We start from the raw sequence: 24,909 nt of genomic DNA, 5'->3' as shown, positions 1-24,909 counted from the left end.
TCGTCAGCCTTCAATTAATTTCGACGCTAATCGTTCCACTGGCAAGTACATCCTGCTTCACTGCTGTGCTAGTTTGAACAAGTTCCCTTCGTGAACGTTCACGTTTCTTCTCTTCTCTTTCCGGTAACACTAAAGCAGACTCTCGTTATATCGCCACGAAAGGGATTTAACATACATAAAAATTTTCAAGAACAATAATGTTACTCTTTTAGTATCATAGTCTATGAAAATGATACATTTCTATCTCCTCTTCATCTTCAAATAATTTTGAAGTTCCTACAGTCTCGTCGGCGGCGATATAACGAGAGCCTACTGTACTTTTATCCGCTTTCAAGTATTGGGCTGTGCATTAAATTCGTGCCATTTTCATTTTGCATTAAATATGACTCGTAACATTTGCCTAAATTACAATGCAAATGCTGTCCATACATTAATACCCATACTTTATGATTTGAAAACCAGAACGAAATCAGGGAAGCATTAAACTAACATATGTGCATATATTAAAAAATAATCTATAATTGTGTGGAGTACCTGTAAAATTAGATTATTAATAGTGCACACTATCATAGGACGACCAAAGTGTGCTGAAAATCTGTTTCCACTGACAATTAGAATAAGGCACCAAGAGGTCCCCAGAGTGCAGGACACAATGCAGACTTATTTCCACATTACGCACTCTGGGGGGTCGTATACGTTTAAAGTTCAGAACTCATAAAAACCTGGGTAGTGCATCTTCAGTCACTTTAGAATACATTGCTGTTTTCTAACAGTCGTAAAGTTAACGTAAAAATATAATGCAGTTTTAGTCTGAAGAAAATTTAATATTCATTAATTAACCCTTCTCATGTAAATTACTAGGCTGAAAGATGTTTAGTTCCCTCTGGGTTTCAAACAACATTTCATATATATTTTTTTTATTATATAAAAGGTGTGAAAAATTAATTAAAATGTATTTTTTGAAATAGAACAATTTATAATGGACCAAGTATTTTCATAATTTGAAATCGAGCGGGCTTAAGTTTATAAGCAGTAAAATAATAGTTCTCACGGGGATAGGTAATAAAAACAAAGCACAGAAGAATATATAGTTCTATCACGCAGCTCTTATCGATCCAGCCCGTTTCCGCTTGACTTTTCCGAGATAACATATTGAAATATTGGAGCACCATTTCACGCGAAACCCAGTGTTACAGTGTACAAGCTAACACCGATCAAGGATATAATTTTTTTTTTTATCTTGAATGCACGATATTCTTGCTGCTGAATCTTAAAAATTATTTATTTCCGAGGCTTTTTTAAAAAAAATATTAAGAATTTATGTACATAGCGTGAAATCTCTTTCTTCTTTTTTGTGCTTACAATGTGTGTAAGCTGAATCTGAACACGAAGGAAGACGATTTTTGTTAGAATTTCTGGAAAGACGAGGGTATTGTTGAAGTAGTTGCCTTTGAGGAACGGAAAGAGCAGGAGAGTTTTAAGATTTTGTTAGAATTGTTACAGAGTTGAGTGTGCTGTTGAGAGTAGTTGCCTTTGGAAAAGGGAACAGGCAGGAGAGTTTTAAAATTGAGAGGAAACGATGAAAATAAAGAAAGTGTTAAACCGTGACTAAAGTGGTAGTACATGTGTAGTTACTTTGAAATATTGTATAATATTGTTTAATCTTACTACTAATATTTTCAAAACTCTGTACGTATAAATAGAACTTTGAAGAATTGAAAAATGGAATTGAAAGAAAGACAGAACTATTTCTATAGGAAAATAGAAGAGGAGAACTATGAAGATCTATGATTAAAATTTTTTGCCAGTTAGCTTTAATTCCCCAGGTCGTGACAATTTGTAGGATAGAAATTCGCGTTTGTAACGAGTCTAGTACTATTTCTTTTTTTTTTTTTTCAACGTTTTACCTACGAGAGCGTGATTTTTCGATCGGGGCTCGACGTTGGCAGAAAAAACTAATTAGCTCGACAAAGATTTCCTGGCGTTTGAAACTTCACGGTGACCACTTTGTTAATTAGCTTCACCATGGAAGTGCCTGCCACTCATTCTTCTATTTTTTTTCATTGGCTTGTTAACTTCAATCGAACATTCTGATTTTGAAGTTCAAAAAAGCTGAGGGAATTGAATCGTTCATTTTTTTAAATAATATAAAAGTAACATGGAGTTAACGTAATTGACGTTCAAATTGATTGGTTCAATTAAATATTAATTACATGAAATTTTATTTTCGTTATTTTACTAATTAAATACATATAAGTAAAATTTTTAATCGGGTTATATTTAATTAAAGGAAAAATTAACTTTTTCGTAGATCGGATGTATTTAATTGCATGGTTTAATTTTAAGGGTTGGTATACTTTTGAAACGTACTGTAGGGTGATAATTATATATCGGCTTATTCCAGAAAGCACTTATCTGTTCTGTATCAGTGGCGTGTTTCGATTCGCAGTCCTATTTCTCGTAGCAAAATTTAAAGCCTCTTAGCTGCTGTACCGTTAAGGTGTCAGATAATTGCTAGCGGAATAGCAAAAGGAAAAGGAAACCGAGATGGTAGCAGAAGTTCGCGCAGCGGTAATCCGAGATACGCGAACTATTTCATCTACTTTTAGCAAAACGTTAATGTACCTTCAAGAAGTGGTTCGTGTTAACTTATCGGTATAAAATAAAATGGGTTAGTGATAACTTTTCGCAGCATCGATACATGGAATTGTGGAATTTTTGAATTCTGAAATCTTAGAATTTTAGCATCCTGAAATTTCTATTTTATTCCTTACTTTACGAAAACATATAAAACAAAAGTTGTAGTTCGATCTGAAATATTAAAAAAGTATTTTTTTTATTGATATAATGTATCAACATTTCATTTATATTTTAATTGTCTGATTGATCTTTTATTTCACTTTTTACGAAACTATTATTAGCGTATATTGGACGTCTTGATGACATAATCCCATCCTCTGGGAAGCAACCAACACAGGGATTACGTTGTCGAAACTTTCTTTCGGAGAGACAAAAATTTCAGTGACAGTGATTAATCGCGATCGAACAAACAGCTGAAGGAGTGTCTCTAATAAAGATCTACGAACCTTTCAACTTCGAAAATATTCATCAAGAAATTAAGGTTTCTTTTGTTTCCTTATGAAAATTTTATTACCTCAATTCAATGGACAAATGATCGATTGATACGTTATTATACGTATCTCTCACCGGATGAAATAAATAAGAATTATCGTTCATTATTTATTAACAAATTTTATTATATTTAATGTAATTATATTATATTGAAATTTCAATATTTGAATTGAGTTACAGATGAACGATTAATAATCTGAATCGTGTTAATTGGTTTTCAGTCAATTGCTGATGTGAAAAATTTAATAGACTTCAATTTAGTAACGTGTCAAAAAGGACATTTAATTTGATATTTATCAACTTTTTTGTATTATTGTATTAAAGCCGAAAGTTTGGGTATAAATTGGTTTGTAAAGTTTCTTTTCACACAGAGTCATTAATTTCGAAGAAACTTGTTTACCATGCTAGAAAAATATTGTTTTTAATCAATCATCTAGCACTTCCAACTTCATTTTTTCTGCTACAAAGACCATCAAACTAAGAAGGGTTTCATCAAGTATATGACTCCTCTAAATCACTGGACTCTTACAACCTGATATCCTCAACCACCACGGCGCAATATGAAGCAACGTTTACAATTACTCGCTAAACAATTTCTCCTTCGCATTTGATCCAAGCAGTCGATTCAAGATGCTTGCATCAACAAACGGGTCAATTGACAACCTCTTGGCGCGTTCCTTGGGCCGTGACGTGACCAGGCTACGAGGAATCAGCCGACACGAAACGTCAGTTGCCGGAAGTCGATCATGACATTCTGCATACGTGTACACACGAGCTGCAATTGCCAGAGTTAAGTTTAGACGTCGACCTGGCAGCGACAGTGTGTCAAGATCACTTGATCTCTGTGCACTTTCGGTTAGAGGAGCGATTGTTGCTTCTCTTTCTACGAGGCTACGGAAGAGGCTCGCTTTCAAGGCACAAAGCGACGGGAAATTTCAGCAACGGGAACAGAAGCCTCGAGGACATTTGAGGAGATTCTTGAGGGCCAATCGAGTGTCGCGAAATCGATAGGGCAGCTTTCCAGCCTGACGACGGATGTGATCTCGTTACCTGGTATGCAACCTCCAATTCACCACCGAGGGGAAGGTCATGGTGTCTGGTTTGCAAACGATAGACCCCTTGTTTTTTGGGGTGCCATCGGTGACGTCAGCTACCCGCGTATCGCCGGAGTGGCACGGAGTTTGATTGCTTTGTCGAAGGAGGGGGTGCAAACTGCATGAGTGTTGGATTTTAACCCTTCGCGATTGGGTGTCGGATTTATCGGGCCGGTGCATAAATCCCTGTCGCTTTGTTAATCTTTTAAAATGGTTTAAGCAATCGATCAATCATGGACGCGACTGCATTGTTCTACTCCCGGGCAATTTATCAATTTAAAATTTTAAAAAGACCTTCGTTTTAAGACGAAGAATTCTTTAATTTAAATTTGAAACTGAACAATTGTTGTTGCTGGAAATTCCTTGAAGATTATTAAAATTATAGTCTGATAAGGTTAGGTCGGATGTGGAAGAATTTCCTAATTCAATTCCTGCATAACTGTCTTCTGAAGCACTCCACATTTCTTTTTTTTTTTTCTTCCTCACCATTAACATAGAAAGTGTAATGCGATACAGGGCCACCTAACCTAACCTAATCGGTATGTTACACATAACCTAAACGCAGCTCGTCCAACGTATAAACCGCTGAATCTATGAAGCTGAAATTTTGCAGACACTTTCCTTTTATAGCTTAGGTAACCACTAAGAAACGATTTTCCTCCATCTTCCCAGATATTGGTGGTTCGGTGTTCCTGGAGAATGGCTGCGTCAATATTCATGAAACTTTACACATGGGTTCCTTGGTTGCTGTGCTTCAAAGAACTTATGTACAATATTTCATGCAAATTGTTTCAACCATTCCCGAGAAATACTGCACTTTTGAAAGGGCGAAGAAGAAGGGAATCGAAGGGATCAAAATGTCGGACTTTTTAGTACCCCAGGGAGGTTGTAGACAAAGTTTCATAGAAATCAGTTTGTCACTGAAAAACACCATCGATATAGAGAAAGCTTTTTTAAAAATAACCCTGTGTATGTTTTTTGGACATTTACAGCTGTTTAAACTTAATCCTTGCATATGTTTATGCAAAATAGAAAGAAATTGATTCTTCAGAGTTGTCGATTGGGATTCGCTTTTAATAAGAAAGCAGAGCTGGTCTCTTAACCAACCAGAGAAAAAGAAGTCACCAGAGGATCCGTTTGATTGCAGGAGAATGCAGCCAGGGGTGACAGTGGTTCTGGCCACGGTCTGGCTCTACGCGAACGTGGTGGGGACAGCCAGCCTCAACTCCTCTCGCTTTTCTCTCGATCAATACTCCCCTTTGGCCCCGCAGCATGAGCTTTACCAACGAGTTCCGATCGGCTCGCGAAGGTCGAGCTCTACCAGCACCGGTACGTTTGACATTTGATACCTCACTGATTTGATCATTGCCATTCCTTCATGTTATGGTTACACTAGATGCATGGGCAGTATGCAGCAGAAGACGTGTTACCAGTTGAAGGTCCCATAAGTTGCTTCCTTTCTTCACTTTTTTTTATATCACTCTTTAATTTCTTCATTTTTGCTTTATGATGCTTTCTCAGAAACCAAAATATGTCTAGAATAACTGAAAGCATATTCCTCATACAAGAATAGCATTTCTCCAGCCGCCACTTTCCCAACAGAAGGCGTCTGATCCCAAAGATTGGGTCACGTATCTGAAACCAGAATCATACCGGCTGCGATTCGCAATCACCTCAGCTCACTCACGTATGAACTCTTTACAGCATCCCCGTTGCAGTCCTTCAAGACCAACTACCTCGACAAGGATTCGTTGCACTCGAAGAGCAAGGGTAACAGCGGCGGCGACGATGACGATTTTTCACCTTTAGTCGAAGACAAGCAGCGTCGTAAAAAGTTCACGGAGCAGAAAATTGATGGGGGAGGGACAAAGGATTCGGAGCAGCCATCCTTGGCTCTGTCCGAATTGGAGGATCCTTTCATAGCCGACGACACGTTTCAAGATCAAGGACCAGGCTCCATGGAGATATACAAATTGGACCTGCTCAGACTCTATCCGTTAAACCATGTGCCCCTGACGAGGTACCTGCTAAAGGGCAAAGGTAAGACACCTAAGAAGACGAGCCAAGCGGACTGGAAGGCTAAGACGACGGACTACAAGTCAACCAGCCCGAAGATGTTCTACAAACAATCCAACTCTTTCGACGATTTAAGCACAGAGGTGCCTCCGAACAGCGACCCGTTCAGCATAGGCGGTGTACCGGAGTTGCAAGTGGGTTGCGAGGGTCTGGCCGCTACAAAATACAAGCAGAAGAGGTCTATAGACTCTGGTGGTAGAGACAAGGCTCCCATAGCAGCCATGGACACGTGGCCAGGTGTAACACCCATCTCCCTGGACATGTACGACTTCTCCTCGGTTGAGGAGGAGGAGGACGAGATGGATGAACTGGTGAGGCTGAAGAAGTTGGAGACCACCACGAAGGGGATCAAACAGAACAGAGGGGACATGGAGGCGACTCGTTATTCGGACTCCGACGACAAAGGGCGACCCGAGAAATTGCCCGTCCGTGGGGACTTGGGCAAGTCGAATGGTCAGAACTCGACCGGCGGTGATCAGAAGACGGCCGGAGAGGGTTCTAATTCTGATATAGCTAAACGTGAAGCTTTCGAAGAGGAGGAAGCGAAGTCGGCCGACAGTTTGGTACCGGCTCATCAGCGTCGCAGGATACTGTGGCTCGACGACTCTGTCGCTGATGAGCAACTTCGGACCGAAGGTCGTTCGAAGCGTCAGATCTGGGGCTTCGGTGAGGACGAGGGCGTAGTGTCGAGCGACGAACTACAGACGGAGAATCAACGACGAAGACAGGACTACGAGCGAAGGAGGAAGGAAGAGGAGAGGAGGAGGCTCGAGGAGGCGCGAAGACGAGGTCACGTTGAGAATCGAACTAATTCCGAGGTAGAAAGGATCAAGCAGGAGTATGAGAGATCTCTTCAGGAAAGAACGAGGCAAGAAGAAGAGAGACAGCGACGGCTACAGCAGGAGGCGCGAAGAACATCCAGCAGGTGGCAGTCGCCTGAAGAACACCGAGAGCGTCCGCAGGAATTGGTTGCCTCTCCCAGAAGATATGAATCTTATCCTCATACCTCCACCTACGATGAAGAAAGGAGGCACCAGGAGGCGGAGGCCATGAGAAGACGTGATTGGGAAACTGAAAGAAGACGACAGCAGGAGTTGGACAGAAGACACCTAGAGCAGAGAAGGAGGGAGTGGATGCTGAAGAGAAGACAAGAAGAAGAAGATGAGAGAAGGAGACAACAGGCTAGAAACGAACCCTCTAACTTATTGTACGCCATGCGGGCAGCCTCCAACGAGAGCGGACCCTACTATGTAGATCCTGAGAGAAGATTCAGAGAGCAGCAGGAGAGGGAACGCGAGGAGAAGCTGAAGGAATACATGCAACGCAATCGACCGATTAATCCTGCAGATAGACAGAGAGAAGAAGAAATTCGAAGGAGGCAGGACGAAGAGCGCAGACGGATAGAGGAGGAGCGCAAGTTGCAGGAGTACATTCGTCGAAATCAGCCAGTGCATGTGACGAGCGGGAACGGAAGTTCCGTGGATCAAAGGAAGAAAATGGACGACTGGTCGAGGGCGTATAATTGGTCAAGGTATCCCGGCCAGGGTAACGGAAGAAGAAATCACGGCCCATCGGCTCCGACGAATATTGATCCCCGAAGCTTCGTGGAGGAGAGAAGAAGGAAGGAGGCATCGAGGAGGACGGAGGAGGATAGGATCCGCGAGAGGGAAAGGCTGGAAGAGGAGCAACTGAGGAAAGAGGCTTTGAGACGAGAAGAAGAGGCGAGAAGGTTGCAGTCAAGGCGATACGAAGAGCAACGGAAGAGACTGGAGGCTGCGAGACGGGACGCGGACAGGAGAAGGAAAGAATTGATGGAGGAACAGGCTAGAAGAAGTCAAGCTGGAAGAACGAGGTCAGAGAACACGAGACACGGCTACGACGATCGCGCGAGGCTCGAGGAGCTCAGGAGGAGACAAGACACGAGTCTTATTCCAGCCAATTTAGTCCTGAACGAGTCCAGAAGGACCATGGAGCAAGACAGGCAGCGGCAGGAGCAGGACAGACAGCGATATGAGCAAGAAAGATGGAGGCTCGAGGCTGAAAGGAGGAGGCAAGAGGATAGCAGGTAATGAAATGGAATTTGGTGGTTTAATATTGAATTATAACTAAACGAACCGAGCTTTTCCATTAATTTCTATTTAAATGCAGGGTGGTTCAAAAAGGGACATAGGCATTTAGGGTCCTAAGATCGTTCATTGACTTAGGCGACACTTTTCAAAATTTTAATTCTGAATATATTTATATTAAAATTAATCCACACCAGGGCTTTTGCTTATCCTAGATCCCCATTATCCTTAGGAAAGCCTACGGCACTGGTAGCTAAGTTGCAAGCTGTTTGAAACTGTGTCGGAAACTTAGTAACCCAACAGCTCGTAAAGACGGAGCAGTGTTGGTCTCGTTATTATGACGCTGAAGATCCATGGCGTGTCGTAGGTGAAAGGATAAATATAGAGGGACGGTGGGGTCGCAATTTAGCGGGCGCTAAGGCCGCGAGTTAGCGCATCGTTGCGAAGCAGTGTTAATAAAACAAACACCTAGACAGGGCACAATGAGCTTCCTCTTTCGGATCGCTGCGATATAATGTAATGCTGTTGTTCGTAGAGCGAAGCAGGGAAGGGAACACGAGCAACGGAGACGACAGGAAGAGGCCAGACTGAACGCACTTCCCGTGAGCGCAAGAATAATAGTTCACCCGGCACAGTCTTCCTCCTCGCCTCGCCTGTCATCGAGAACGGGTTTCGACGGCGATATCGATTTTCCGGTGAGCTACTTCCACTTGTCTATTCAACCGATCCTCCTTAACCCCTTAACGCACAAGCCCCTGCCTCGTATGGACAGCATTGGTACGAGTTCTACCCGCGGTTCATTTCATTTAACCATTCAAGCGAGCAACGAGTGATGGCTTGAATCTGATGGGTATCTTCTTATATTGAAAAGGAGATGTAGTGTCAGAACCATTTTCTTTAGGAGTGGGCGGGCATCAGGGTATTCTGTTGGGGCAGTGGAGTATCTGAGTTGGGCAAAACGTAATCTAATTGATGACTCAAGATCATGACTGACAATGAGTCCTAATAATTACTAATTACCGAGTACCTTTCGGGTCCATCTCTCAGAAGGATCCTAATTAAATCAATAAGTACCTCCTTAAATCAAATGGAAATGGTGAGCCTTTGAAGTGCAAAGAGTTAATCCTTGAAATTAATGAATTTAAATTCTCTTGAATTACGAAAGGGGTGAATGAAAATTCAAGAATCATAAAAATTGCTAATGGAGATTCATCTCTTGTTGCAGGGAGTTAATCCCTATCGTCGTGGAGTAGAGGTGCCAAATTTCCCAGCAGCAGCCACTCGACGACCACCTGTACAAAGTCCTCCAGCTTGTGTTTGGGCAGTCGTCCAGTGTTGTCCATTCAACACCAACCGTCTGGTGACGTGTTTCGAATCTATGGGTTGCCCTGGTGTTAACTGGGATCCGAACCCTTGCAGGGGTTCCATCACCAAAGCTGCCAGGCAACAAATCACGAAGTTTTATGCAGAGAGCGAAGAAGAAAACAGAGGCTTATAATAAAAGAAGCAGATTGCAGGGTTACTCGCCATAACATAAGCTTTCGCAGCTAATCAAAGTATTTATTAAATCGTGACACTACTCCAAATTTTCCTCTTTTACAGTACAGAAGACCCTTGTTATGTTGCCACATGAGCAATTTGACTTTCTAATGGATTTTAAAAAGCATATTAATCTATGAAAATGATATACTTCTATCCCCTGCCCCCTTCAAATGAGAGCTTGAAAGCTCCTTCAGCCCTCTCGTTGACAATATAACGAGTGTCTCCTGTACATTAGCACACAGGTAACCAGCGACCCCCCACTGTCAACGTGTCAAAGTATACATACAGAAACGTGGTTTGCCTGGCAGGAGCTCAAATTCTTAAATTAAAAAGCCTTCACAGATTGAAATATGAAAATAAAAAAGAATCATACTTAGGGTCAACGGAGACCTGGCTCCACCGTGCGAGAGTTAATTTAATATTCCTCCCATTTACAAACGTAATATTACTCGTGTTTAAAATTTAAATTCTATTTTAATTTTAATTTTGAACAGGTGAAAAGAATTCCAAGTGCGAATGTGTTAACTTTAGCTTATCATAATGAGATTATAATTAAATAATTGACCTTATTACACTGGAAAGTTTGAAATAATTTGTTTTTTAAATCTCAAATAATTTTTTATTAATTTTCCAATGAAAGATGAATTTCGTTTAGGATATGAAAGTGATACAAAGAATGAATCTATTCGATATATCATGATTCAAATTTTCTTTTATCTCTTCTGTCTGTTTAATCAATATCTCGGAAACATAGCACAAAGAAAATGTCATTCGTGTTCTCGTATTCTTCGAACATGAAACAGACAGTTACGTTATAGATCTGACATATTTTTTTTATTCGCCTTTTTAGATCGAGGTAGCGTTGCATGAGAGCCTTTTAAATTTAACACAGCGAGCCATTCGCCAGCAGTTTCAAAATCGTGCGTTGTGTTCTTGTGAAATCAATAGTAAAAGAATTGTACAAGAATTCTAAATCTCTGAATATTTTCATTTTTTATTCAATTTGCTCTCGTGATATCGTCACCATCTATACTGGCATTATAACAAAAGTCTACTGTACCAGGTTTTAAGATGCAAAAAAAGAAGGACACAACGTTCACGATTTGAAACACTTAATAGTTTTAGTCGCAAGATTAACATACAGTATTTATGTAAAACATCCATGAGTTCTCGTACGAGCTTAACAACGTTTCCTGCTCGATACGATTCATAAAACGGCGCTTAAATCCTCTCAGTTTGTAGAGAGACGAACGGAAGCAGGAATCGTTACGGGGCTGATACAATTTCGAAAGGGAAGCCAATATTCAACAGAGAGTAACCGATCGTTTAGTATTGGCTGGTCGCCAAAGGCGAGTCAGTTAGCATGTAAAAATATAGATGTAAAGAGGGAATGAGAGGGAACGAGTGAAAGAGGGTGCGTGAAAGAGTGAGAGAAACGTGCGACATCTGTTCGCATCGTAGACGCACGTGCAATTAAGCGTGCTTCGCGTGTAACGAACGTAGAATTATTAACTGTGAAACCTTTTTCCTCTTGCACGTAGTCGTCGAACAATTATACAGGGTGTTCATACTAATTTCTGAAGATAAACTTTATTTACCTTTGTTGAATTAAAAGTTTGACTTTTTCGGTAGTATTTCTTGTTCCAGAAGGTTTCTTTTGTTAAAAGTAAGTAAATGTGTAAGTACCGTAAAATAAATGAGATTTAACACGTTCGGACCCACCTGAGTAAATTTACCCAAACCGGAAGGGCGAGAATATACCCCATACCTCGTCCGGGCTCGAAGGTTGTAAAATAATAATGAAAAGGAATATTTGTCTCTCATAATGTTTTTTTTTTTGAATTCCACTTAACGGAAAGTGTAATAGCATGTTGACAAAGGTCAGTGCAAAATGTACTTTCTCGGTGGTCCGAAGAGTGTTTAAGATTCCTCGCCACTTTTCCAGCCAGCGGAATAATTCCGTATTCTATCGGACATGAAATGGGCATTGCCTGTTGAAAGGGCGGCGTGACCGGCACACCAAGCAGAAGAACTTGTTTTCTTCCACCCCTATAACCCACCCTCTAAGACCATCCTCAACATGATCACAGCTGTGGACAATCGATTTCTCTTCAATTTGTAGCTTCACTCTCAATTTAACGAATTCATTGCAATTTTATTAAAGTGCAATCCGGATGAACTTGGAATACAATTCTGAGGATTTAGTGTATCTATAAAGTAAATATGCTATTGTTTTATAAATCAGGGCTTTAACTCCTTTTGATAATCTTTAATTATACAATGAATCTCAGTCGTGAACTTTACAGCTTGCCTAAGCCTAAGATCATAAACTCATTTGCCAGCAAATATTTATCAGCTACTTGGAAGGGATGTAACGTACTTACTAATAATTTAGGAATTTCCAAACTCGTTAACGACTTAATAGTCGACTAGAGAATATCTATAGAGAATAGCGACACAACATGGAGGTACTATCCTATATTTCCCTCATGGGCACTATCTCTTGTATAAGTGATAAGAAACTGTTAAGTGTTTACTTTTAGCCAGCGACTCCTTGCTGGACGTCCCCAGTTGGATGTTTGCCGATTGGAATTTCTTACATTTTATAAAACGACTGTTCGCTATAAATTACACTTGTTTTTGGATTTCTCTGCGTAAGTGCACGCTACGTAAGTGCGCGTTCGCAATTCGTTTTCCTCGCTATTGGAACCATCCTTCCACCAACTCCACCAAACCAAAGGGATTAATCAGTTCTCGCGAAATTGCGGAAGTTTCGAAAGCGAAAGTTCCTCGTCCGATCCATAGAAATTCAGCGCCCAGCGGAACTTCCGACATTTTCACTTGTCTCGTGTTCCCATTTTCTTCTTCGATAATGACCGCGACCGATAACGAGAACCTTCAGCTCTGAAGGACTTGCGAATGCTTCCTGTCCAATCAACCGCATTGTTGTTACCATCGAAAACGCCTCCATCTCGTCTCCACGAACTATACTGAATAATCTACGATCAGGTACCACGAGGAAAAAGTTTGGAGTGCACAGCAAACGATCTAAACGAGTGGAAAAAAATCGAATTAGGTAAACGCCATAGACCCCTGTGGCTCGGGGGGATTAGAATACGGCCACGGTATCCCCTGCCTGTCGTAAGAGGCGACTAAAAGGGGATACACACACACAGACTCAAGCAAAAAGTATGGCGAAAAAACAGAAACAAAAGTATGGCACATGTATGAAACAATGTAAAATGCAAAAAATGCGCGGGGCTGCCAACCCATCCCCGAAGGCGCGTGGTCAAAGAGTAGGTATAATAAGAGGTGACACTCTGAGAGAGAAACTACTTGTAGGGAGAGACAAAGTGATACAACCCATTTAAAGGTCCATTCGGCAATCTTCGTTTTCGACCGTGAACAGTCGTGAGTGCGCGACAAGTTTGTACTGTGGATTTACGTACATAGCCTATATTGTGGAAACTTCTTTGTCAGAATGCTCCAAAAAGCAAGAGTTTATGGCATTTCAGACCGTCATAAACCGGGAATTTTCTGGGGAATCAAGGAGGGGAAGGAGTACATTTTTTTAGATTTCTTAAGAATGGAGACTTGTAAGTATTAGAAATTAAGTTGTAATAGATTTCGAATATTCCAGAAACTTTAGAATTGCGACGCATGAAATCCGCGTGGCGTTAGAGAGGTAGAAAGAAATGGACAACCTTAGACGAAGGTAGAAGGAAAAGTCAAGAATGGATGAGAGAACTAGGAAGAGCGGCCAACTAGCCCAATACCTCACTTTAGGCCCTTGATCGCGGGTCGAACCCTGAGACACGATCGCTTGACTGAGGCAAATCACTCTTCGTCGAAAAATCGCAAGGTGCGTGACGGGGAGCCCGTGTTCGCGTAGAGATAGAGTTGTTAGCAAAATCGCGTAATTAGATTGCTCGGCAAGTCCTCTTCAAGGCAGAGTGTCGAGAGTGTTTCGGTTCGCGGTTTGGTGACAAGGACTCATACGGATACGTTAAATTCATTTCATACTTTTCAATTTCTATCTTTTCTCTTTCGTTTTTATATCGTTCGTATATTAATTATTTTTCTTTCTTTTTCCGCGTCGCGTCGATTTTTGAAATACCTTTGTGTTCGTTTTGCAATAGTTTTGAATTCGTCTCGTAACACCGTAATAAAGGCCGATCGCGAACGCGTAGTGCAAGTGGCAGTTTTCTCACCTCTTCTTTGACTTCCAGATTTCTAGACGACACCAGCGATTAACGATACAAAATCAAATTATCTTATCGTATATTATTTTACATCGATCTTGGTAAGTTGTCCATTTCATTTTATCCAATACGACGAATCTGGACGTGGTGAGGCAAAACGGGCGATCTACGAAACCGTGTATTCTGGAAAGTTTCCCTCTAGATCGTTCCGTTCAGTATAGAGACTTAAGATATCGAAAATTAACATTACTAAATAAAATTCCGATTCACACGCAAAGAAGACGGCCCCACGAAACCGTGGCTCTGGTAATTTACCCTCTGGGACCGTTATCAGGGAGACATTACATCAATCCAGACGAATCCTTTTACAATTATTTATTTACTTTAGAAAACATCTTTTTTCAAATGCACATTCTATTTTACCTCGCACCCATGTAGGTAAAGATATGTATCATTTATGTAGAAATGTAACTGGTTTTATTCACCCTTGCGACAATTTTCCTCTAGAATATTTATTAAAGTTATTTATTAGATTAAGAATTTATTATACAGCAATAGGGATTTTAAAACTTGCATTAGAAAAGATAGGAAACTGCATATTGTATTACATTTTTTTGATCTTTGGGGTGGTCGAAAGCGTTCGGTGGGCAACATAGAAACAGAAACGTCTCCAAAAATGCCAGCCCTTATGGGCGAAATTCGTGGTATGGTATGGTATGGTAAACGCCATAACTTCCATTTCATTTCGACAGGAACAACAAAATGGTTACCAGAAATGAGAAGTAGATATTCTACGATATCCCCAGCAACAGGTAGTGGATAAACATTGGAGATATGACTGTGCACGGTGCAAAACTAAAATTGCACTCAAAGAAGAGCATGTGCATGCGGAGGGATAGGAAAAGGGATCTTTTATCCAGAACTGCTTTCACTGAATCAAACCGTCGCAGTAAACCCTTATTCAAGGCAACTCGGCTGTTTAAGCCTTGCTTTGAAAACTAAACCGCTCAGCCTGGTAAACAAAGGAGACATAATCTTTCAGTATAACAGAGATCCTCTATCATAGATGTCACCCTTCAAAAGGTGAAGCAACTAGAGTGAACGCAGGCAATCTGATTATTTGGTATCTTTTTGAACAGAAAAAAAGAGATCTCATGAATGATTTGTACCTTTGATTATACAATGAAATTGGTGGAGAAATAAATTCAATGACGATTGTGTTCTAACAAACAAATATTGAAAGAACACGTGTGCACAAGTATTACGTAATTCTGTGTGCTCGAAATCAACGTGACCAATGTATTTACAATTTCACTGTGCGACGAACACCGATCTGTAACAGGGCAAAACAAACAAGCCCTTTATCCGACTAACCAGTTCCCGTAATGCTTTGCAAGTTACATCAATAGCAAGCCTGTTGAAAAGCTCTCCGGTTAAGTGTTCCCATTTAACGTTGAAATTGATGTCAGCCATTGAAAATTAACACCAATGTTCATCATCACTGGCAATGACATTGTACTATTTTGAAAATAATTCAAATATTTAGCCTTTCAATTACACATTGAAAAATGGTATAAATATTTTAAGAAGATTTAAATATTGAAGGAATTTCAAATTTTGTATACTGTAGTCCATGTTACGTTAATAGGATTTTAGCTTATGAATTCATGTCGCGTACGTCCATCAATAATAAAGAGACATTCTGTTTGACGGGACCAGAAATGGTTGGTGAGACTATTGAAGTTAGACGATTAACCTGGGAAACATACACAATAACTTTCTAGCAAGTCCTCGACCATTCATTTCTCTATATAGGGTGATAGGAACACAGGTGGTAAAATTTTGGTAGCGTATATTCATCCTGTAGATGTAAAAAGATGATGTAAATATAAAATGCCATAGATCGTCTATTTTATTAATTACGAAATGAACTGGCTTTGAAAGGTTTCCTTTTACATCGTCATTTTCCCTGGGAACCCTACTGGACAGTCTAGGGGAATGTCGATGGAGAACATAGGGAAATCGCAAAGAGAGTCTAGAGGCAATCTAGGGAGAGCTTTAGTAGAGCCAAGGCAGGGCCAGTGGAGATCCTAGGGAGGTCTTAAGAAGAGCCAATGGGGAACCTAGGGACAACCAAAATGGCGCTTATGGGGAATCTAGGGAAATCCTAAGGAGAGCCTAGAGAGGATAAATGAAGAACCTTGGAATATCCCAAGAAGATCCTAAAGGGAACCTGTAGACAATCAAGTTAGGACCTATGTAGACATTAAGGAGAGCTTAATATAGAACCTCTCGCCTCCATAGATGAATACAGGTAAATAAGATAAGTGGTGCAACATTCCATCTCCCTCACTCCCGTTTAACCAAGGGAAGCCTAAGTTGCACGAGACTGTACATACGTACATATAGGAGCCATGGCAATTTAGAGTTAAAACGCGTGATGCAGCGTGATTAAATTTACTTCTCGTCGAATTTCACATAACTGAGGGAGGGCAGGAGCCGAAGAGGCGTTCTCTCGGGGTTTCGCACGTGCAGAAATCCCAATAACGGATCGACGACAAGAGGCAGGTGCGTCTAGGCACCGTCTGCACCAACCTTCCCCAAGGCTATTGTCTTTCCTTTCCTGTCTGTCCTGATACACTCAACGTGAATTTAGCTTCATCCTTGGTGCACCTCTAACTTCCTCCCACGCTCACAGCCTAACCTTTACTTACTCTACTTTTCGTGTTCCCTTTGAATTTTATTCATGACTCTGCAGTCTGCGTCCTTATATACCCCCAATTGTATTTTTCTCCGCCTGCGTCTTGCCATATTTCTACACTTTTCGTACCGTTTCGTAGCCGTGCAAGAAATGAAATTGCCAGCCGGAAAAGAGGTCCTGGGAAATTAATTAAATTACAAGAAAACGGATGACTTCCAGAGTAAAAGGGTACGCGTTCCTTGCAAGACAACAAATACAATTGCCTACAGGATATTTCATAAGACTGGGTCAAAATGATGGAAGATAAACAAAAATTGCAGTAGGCAAAATTGATAAATTATTATTATGGTAAATTCCCTGCTAAAAGTTTTCATGTATGTTTTTTTAAATTTGATATCAAGGAAATTCCAACAATAACCTGAAACAAAATATGTCTGTCTTCGACAAAAGGAAAGACACCTTCTATTCGAAGAATTCAAGCAATCATCGTTTTCTTTTCACCCTCTTTTACCTCACGTTCAGGCTGCAACTATTCTCACCCACCTTTCCACTCTACTTCATCCCTTTTCCGTTTCCTCCCTCAATTCATTCGCCAGTGATGCTAGAAGACAATGGTAAACCGCTTCGTTTCGCGCTTTCGAACGTTCACCTTTTGTAAGCTTTTATTGTTTCTCGATTCTTCTGTGGGGAAATGAAGGGTGCCATGAATATTCTTGAACGCGGTCATTTAAACCCATTTATCCATAATTAAATAATATGCAGCGTGACCAAGTATATCAAGAGACTCAATAATTTCTAAGATATTTTAATTTCTTTATAGTTAATACTTCTTTTTAACCCTTTATCCTATGGAACAATAGATAAAATGTAAACAGAGTTAAGTTACCCTCAAGCCATAACAACATTCGTTACATGGTTGCTTGCGTTAACTAATTCACCGCGCTTGGATTCCAGCAGGAGTCTTCTCCTGAAGTCTTAATGAAGTTTAACAAAAGTTATGCTAATACTCTTTAAGCGTGTCTTCATTTACCTCGCTTTGAGTTTGTTCAGTACCGTTATGACTCCTTGTTTACCATGGCTGGCCTGTCCTTCCGCTTATTTCCCTGGCAATCTACAGGCCTCTGTTATTAAGACGCCTTTTTATTTGCTGATAAAACCAGAAAAAAACAATGGTACAAACCAGGATGTTAATTATTAGAGAAATTAAAAGGGAACGAAGTAAGTAGAAACAGAAATTCGTAAAGGCAGTAGTAAGTAGTATGGTCCAGTAGGGCTGGAGTGGTTGAGTGTCTATGGAGCATAAGCTGTTCCTTTATTGGATTAAGATTTTCTCTTGCCTTCCACTCAAAAGCTGAAGGATAAGGCCAGGATAAGTTTCTAGCATTTACATTTGCGACGGGGCTAGGGACAAAGGAAGAGATTCTTGAATGCTAATTATCATGCTTCATTTCACTTTTAGCCTAAGCTGCATTTGGCCAGTTTCACCCCTGAAAACACACCCTTCAGACTTTGTATCTTTTTTAATTCAGATACCTTCTGCTAATTCTATTTTTCTAAAAATCTCTAAATTTATTTCTCTATGAAAGTTAACATATTAAAATTAAAGCTCCAAAGAAATTTAAAATAAAGGTCTGTTCAAATGCTAATCATTATTATCTCGTCACATTTTCCATAGTCAAGGGATCCTTTATTCAATCGGTGGACATTTAATTGTATAAATATAGAGCAGCGAAGAGAAATAACTAGATGGCAACGAAATCACAGCTACAGTTCGAAACAATTGCAAAAGTTCCCTTTTCAACGGTAACAGAAACATTTGTTGTACTTTGAACGCGATGTTATCTCTTTTAATGAATGCAACGGCGAGCTGGTGCAACTGTGATTCCTCCGCATTTGTTTGTATTCTCATCGTCTTTTGTACAACTTTGTCTCGTTTGCATTTTAAAACAAAGTATTGATTCGTTCAAAAAATTGAAGACCTATTGAAAATTAAGAAAAATAAAATTTATGGTGTCTTAGAAAATGATATAACTTTGTTTTAGTATATCAAATTGATAGAAAAGATAAATGAAGAATAATTTAAAATTTGAATAAAGGTCTTAGCTGTCTTATTTAAATTTGATCGATCCATGTATTCAAAAGGTATAATCATAAGATTTGGTCGGCTCTTCTTTATGAAAGAAAACAGCTCATCGAACGAGCTGCATCATCTTGAGCCCGTGTCACAGAATGCCGGAACACGAAAGTGCACTCGCTTCCGGGGCTGTGTAATCTCCGCCATCAGGCGAGTATGAAATTGCGAAAATTTACAAAACTTTGGGGAACTTAATCTTGGGTGAATTTCAAAGGAAGAATTCGACTTTTCAAGCAATTTCGGAGCGAACGTACCGGGGAAAAGTTTTTGAAAGGGCTTTCGAAAACTTGAATCTCAACCAATTTCTGGTAGAAAATATTCGACTGGAAAAAAATTTTTCTAATAGAGAAAAATTGTCTCATTCAACGTATTGTACTTTGAAATTGAATTTAATAATATTTTAAAAATCAGATAAATTATTTTTAAAACATGTTAACAAGAGATCTTAATATTTAAAAATAAAAATAGGAAAGAAGAAAATGCTAATTTTCTTAACAATAGGGTACCTTCAAACCACGAGAATTAACGTGAAATGTTCCAGACAATTGCAATTGTGAAAGTGCAACAATTGCACCTCTCAGCACATTGTTCAATTAGCATTAAACAAACACTCACCATCGCTGCGCTGTGCGATGCCCCTCTTGTCGCCTTTTCCCATATTATTTTCTCCTTCTGTCCTTTAAGATGAGATGCACTTTCCTTCTCTCCTGCCTGAAATTCAATTTCAAAGTGCATTCGATTAGTATGCATCCACGACGAACGTTCATGTTGTTTCTGTAGGTACAGGTAACTTTATTAATAATTCAGTTATAGTTTATTTATTTATATATTTCAAAAAAATAATCTTTAAAATTGTGAACAGATAAATAGAAATTGATATTTTTAAATGGTAAAAAATAAAAAAAATGCAGATCAGATATAGGGGGACTAGGTCAAAATTTTCTAATAATTCCATCATTTTTAATATTATAGTAAAATTTGTTTGTAATGTACCGGGTGTTTCAGTCGAAGCGTTACATGCTGAAATTGTAAGCGTCTGGGGGTTCGAACGCCCCGATTGGAAATCGATACAGTGTGCGTCATTATCAATCACCGGTGCCGGAAATTATTACTTACTACGGGCCTGTAAATCGGAAAGTCCGAAGCATCGGAAGGTGTTGATCGACACGTTTCAAGGAAAAAGCTATATTCTCTTGCATTTCACGAATTTTGCGTCAATAATAAATTGAACGGAATAATGTTTGCATTAAAGTACAGTTGATGGAAACGGTATGATAAAATTGATATAAAATTGCATATAATTATTTAATCAGTATTTTTGCTAGAAAATAAAATTGATAAATAATCTGTATAATTTTTTGAATAATAATATTCCTTTGTAGTAAAAAAATTTCATTTTCAGTAACGAGAAATTTAATAAATAAAACAATATCCGCTCTGATAAATGAAAGGCACAACTCCAGAAAAAATTCCGCTTAATGAAAGACCTTGTGTTATATCCCCTGGAAAATTCTGTCCGTTTTCTAATTATCTGGTTTTTCCATTCTTACCCAACTTTTTTTAACAGGTGCGCTGTAATTGAATCACCAACCAATTTTATTTCCTTTTATTGGAAACCAAAGACACCTCGCAATTTATTAATCTATTTTTCTGAAACTTTTTCGTAGTACAAGAAACCTGTAACTTTTGTCATCAAGGGTAAAATTTACCAAAGCACCCACCAATCGTTGACAAATTAATTTCAAAGCAATTACTAGGGCATGACTATAAAAAGATTTTAGGAAAGTATCTAATGAGAGGAGACAGAAGGCAGCCATGATAAAAACATCAGACGTGAGGCAACGAAGTTGGAAGATGTATACAGACACAAAAAGCATTCTTCTAGGATAAAAAGTGCATGGAAGACGAAGACAGATGTAGCAAGGATGGGATCTGGACTTTTACATCAAGGACGAACATCATGGCAATCTTTTAGAGTAATGTGATACATTGTAACCTAAACAAACAAGTACTGTCGTTTTAGATGGCTCAGGAAGACATTGTTATATTGCATCACCTGCATCTCAAACAACCCTTGTAATACAAACGTACAAAAGCAGTGAGTTGTTTGCGATGCTTAATGCATTGTACGTGCATGTACAGTCTCGTGCAACTTAGGCTTATCTTATTTAGTTACTCTACTGTTACAGTAGATAAGATTACGTATAGTCAGACATAGTAAAACTGTAGTTACTGAGGATATGATTAGTTAATTTTCAAATGTAAGTTTTTAAAGTGGTAAATTGGGCTCTCTATTTTCTTTTAATTGTTGATTATATAAAATTTTAGGCATCATTGAGGGGGTTGGGGGGAGGGACGAGTATTTGGAATAAGGTAAAATTTAGGAAATGAAAATATGAAATACAAAATTATAATATATTAAAATCTTTTTATTGTGATTTTCAGACAAGGTAGTTCTACAAAGAAATCTGATACTAATTGTAAATTAATGATTGTTTTTCTATTTGGGTAGTTATAAAAATTTATCTTCCTAATCGCTGCTTGCTGATCTTTTTTTCGTGATAAACCACAGTAATCTGGTTTTTTCGCTGTAAAGATTCCGCGTTATACCAAATTAAAGGGCAATTAACGCTTTACAATGCTCGCTACGCTCCATTACGTGTTCGCCGTAACTGCATCAACTGATACACGATTATACATGGAAATGTAATGTATGTTTATCGAAACAGGAGATCGTTTCCATTCGAACACTTTCATCCTTACGCATCGCAAACGAATTAGTGTAATTACTGAATTACAAGCATAATTAATTACATTCAGAGAGGGTTTGTTTAAACACCAAAATTTTATTTATACCATTGTGAAATACATAGAAGTATTATCATTATCAGCCTTTAATTAAAAATTAAATTGTAATTATCAATTTGGAGAAATTGCAATTAAAAATATAAATTAATTTATATTTGCACGGAATTCAATTATCATATAAAACGTTTGAAAATTTTGTACAAAGCTTTGCAATTATTAAGATTATTTCAAAACACTGTCAAACAATTGGGTAAATTTTTAAAATAAACCAGTATTTATTTCCGATTGGTTTACCCGATCAATGTTAACGTTTTTTTTCCTGCGGCGTGGGAGCTCGATTAAAAATAGAGAAAAACCCAATAAACGGAGAGGAGCATAGCGTGTTCCTTGGAGGGTGAAATTTAAAAGTTACCATTACTGCAGGCGACCAAACGGGATAGTGAAACGCAACGCTGCTAACTCTAACTTCCGTTTAATGCCCATCCAAATTCGATACCCTGGATAACACAACTCGTAAAAGAGAAAAGGCAATACTATTTTTAAGTTCCCAAAGCTTTGTGAACCCTATTCCAACCAAATGAGCTTAACTCGGTTCGGCTTAAGGGGTTAAAATCACTTTGATCCTGAAAAATCAAAGTTATTTATGATCATTTTATCCTTCTCTCCCAATATCGTCATTTTCCCCGAGGGAAGCCACCATTTACAGCACTGTACATATATACAAAATTTAAAAAATTTTTAATTATAATTATTAAGAGAAACTTTTCATCGGATCAACTTTTCACCAAAACAAAATTAGTCCTGCATTTGACTAATATTTGCTGGGAACTTATGCCCTCCATCTACATAATTTCGTTACATTTATTCACCTCGCTGGAAATCAAATACGAGGAGACGAAAAGAAAAGCATCAGGTTAAAGAATAACATAGGTTCGTTCGATCTTTTTAACAACATTTATCATCCATAGGTCGAACGTGACACGAATGCCATCAGTACTCGTCTCAAAAAGAATACGTGCCATGCGTGAGCTATTTTTCTCGAGATGCACGAACCCCGTGAAATCTCGAGGAATAGAGAATTTCATTCTGCACGTGTAACCCCAATGAGATGATGCCTTGATGTTTACACAAATTTGTTGTGGCTAACTCGAATGGAGATCATATAAAAAACGACGAAGGATTCGAAAAGATGGTATATCCTTTGTAAATAACACAGTATATACAAATATGTAATTTATTCTAAATCACAGCAGAATTAAAATAAGAAATTTATAATTCACCATAGTTCAATCATTCAGGTTAAAAATAGAAAGAAAGCAACAATGGTGGACGTCATCAGACAATCCTCTCCTCGTTAACGTTTTTCTCCAATCTCTTTACGTCCACGATGAAAAAGCTGTGTCGATTCGTTTTCAGCTAAGCCACGTCAGCTACGGGTCGCAAAAGGGGTGTATCGGGTCATTTAAAGGGAGGCAAAGCGACGCAATCAGCGGGATCGAGGGAAAGGGCGACGAATTTTCGTGCGGCAATCCGAGTTTCGAGGCGCGTCCATTGAAAACAAGGCGTAAAGCGATGGGTAGACGCGATCAGGTAGGATCCTCGGGAATTTCACAATTTCCGGGCAAATCCAATAATTTCATCGTTTGAAACGTGGTACACGCCAACGAACTCGATCAACCTGACGATGCCAAAATAGATTTAAATTGCACCTGGCCACCTGCTTGCGTGAAAGGGATGTGTAGGGTGAAAAGGGATGAATTGGAAATTCAGTTGGTGATTATATGTTCCAAAATTTCCAGTACAAACCCACAAAAGGCGATCTTATTGAGAGTCGAAGACACTTCTTTGGTTCCATTTTTGTATAAGCTTTGAACCCTTAGAAACTTAGATGAATTTAGGTTTATTATTGAATCTTTAGAGTGAAATAGAAAGTTCAATAGTTATTGGTTGATATGAAAATATATTTAAAATAAAATAAAATGAATAATGGTATAATATATGATATTATATTAATTTTACAATATAATATTTTTAAAAGCAGGAACCTACAAATTGCTCACGTATGCTTGAAAAAATGCATACTGCCAACATATCCGGTAATCTAGCGAATAGAAAAGAGGGAAGAATAGCTTTTCAGTTTATCGTCCCCGATATTCAACGATGCCTTTTCATTTTTCTGAATAGCTAATAATGTGTCTCGTATATGTTGCACATCGAGTACTCATTATGTTGCAAGAATACACGGATGAATACTTTACAATATCCATTACTGTCTTCGAAATTGCACAATTTATCTGTAATTTAAATAAACTTAACTTAAAATAATTTATTAGGTTATGTCATATTTAAAAATATGGAAGATCAAACAGGATTTCATAGTCGAGGTAAAATGGCACTTATGGCACATTAATTTGGAGCTCAAACTTAGAACATACTCTTTATAATTGCATACAAAAATTCCACTAATTTTCATAAAATTGCATGTAACAATTTCTAAAAAGTAGAGAAATTGATAAAACATTAATTAAGCATCAATCAAGTGCATTGTCATTAAAATTAAAAGAAATAAGAATTGATCACTTTGCCCTGCGAAAAGCTTATATCTTATGAATACCAAAAAGTATGGATAATTTGTTACTATACTTTTCTCCTACGCCATCGATTCATTCGCATGCCTTTTGCAAAATGAACTCCGAATTACGTCCAACAGGAAGAACTCTCGGCGTCCAGCGTGGAATTTCACGAACGCGAGCCCATTTCAGTATCGTTTAAAAGAGTGGGATGAACCGATACAAACATACGCTTACCTTTATCCTGGGGGACCATTGGTCAGGGGCGTGTCATCGGGATTCGGTAATTTCCCACACAGCACGTATATTTCGCGCGAAAAGCAAACGACCGCTTAACAAATCGAACGTAAAGTGATATCACACCCCCAGCTAGTTTAGGATATCGAGATATCAACTGGTAACACGACCGACCCCTATGCTACCCCGTTAATACCGTGTGCATCTCGTCAATCGGTCATTATGCTGTGATCGTTTCGTTTCAATCGAGTTAATTTTCCCTCGGATCAACTACCCTATCAAATGTATATGTCTGTTGCCATTTTAAAAATCGTGCCCCGCAGAATGTCCAGAGGTGAACGCGTTTC

At 38.9% G+C, this 24,909-nt stretch overlaps 2 protein-coding genes across 9 annotated transcripts in view; one reads left to right on the top strand and one right to left on the bottom strand.

The window, feature by feature from the left end:
- The window catches only part of LOC117606543 (uncharacterized), a 38,312-nt gene extending 23,117 nt beyond the window's left edge, over window positions 1–15,195 (top strand). For 3 of the 8 annotated variants that reach the window (XM_076689574.1, XM_034329103.2, XM_034329106.2), the window contains exons 2-6: window positions 5,374–5,555; window positions 5,931–8,367; window positions 8,904–9,063; window positions 9,594–13,772; window positions 14,140–15,195. In XM_076689574.1, the coding sequence (XP_076545689.1) occupies window positions 5,374–5,555; window positions 5,931–8,367; window positions 8,904–9,063; window positions 9,594–9,866 (3,052 nt within the window). In that variant the 3' untranslated portion in view covers window positions 9,867–13,772; window positions 14,140–15,195. Of the gene's footprint in view, window positions 1–3,919; window positions 4,186–5,373; window positions 5,556–5,930; window positions 8,368–8,903; window positions 9,064–9,593; window positions 13,773–14,139 lie in introns of those variants that run through there. The other 5 variants (XM_076689575.1, XM_076689576.1, XM_076689577.1 and 2 more) reach the window with 5 other exon arrangements.
- The window catches only part of LOC117606556 (uncharacterized), a 66,443-nt gene extending 41,534 nt beyond the window's left edge, over window positions 1–24,909 (bottom strand). The window contains exons 1-2 of the mRNA XM_034329124.2: window positions 24,563–24,909; window positions 19,563–19,658 (exon numbers count right to left, since the gene is read on the bottom strand). Coding sequence (XP_034185015.1) covers window positions 19,563–19,605 — 43 coding nt within the window. The 5' untranslated portion in view covers window positions 19,606–19,658; window positions 24,563–24,909. The remainder of the gene's footprint in view (window positions 1–19,562; window positions 19,659–24,562) is intronic.

The sequence above is a fragment of the Osmia lignaria genome, chromosome 8, assembly GCF_051020975.1.
Source record: "Osmia lignaria lignaria isolate PbOS001 chromosome 8, iyOsmLign1, whole genome shotgun sequence".
NCBI classification, from domain to species: Eukaryota; Metazoa; Arthropoda; class Insecta; order Hymenoptera; family Megachilidae; genus Osmia; species Osmia lignaria.
The sequence above is the reverse complement of the archived record's forward strand: the minus strand, read 5'-3'. Positions and strand labels throughout refer to the sequence as shown.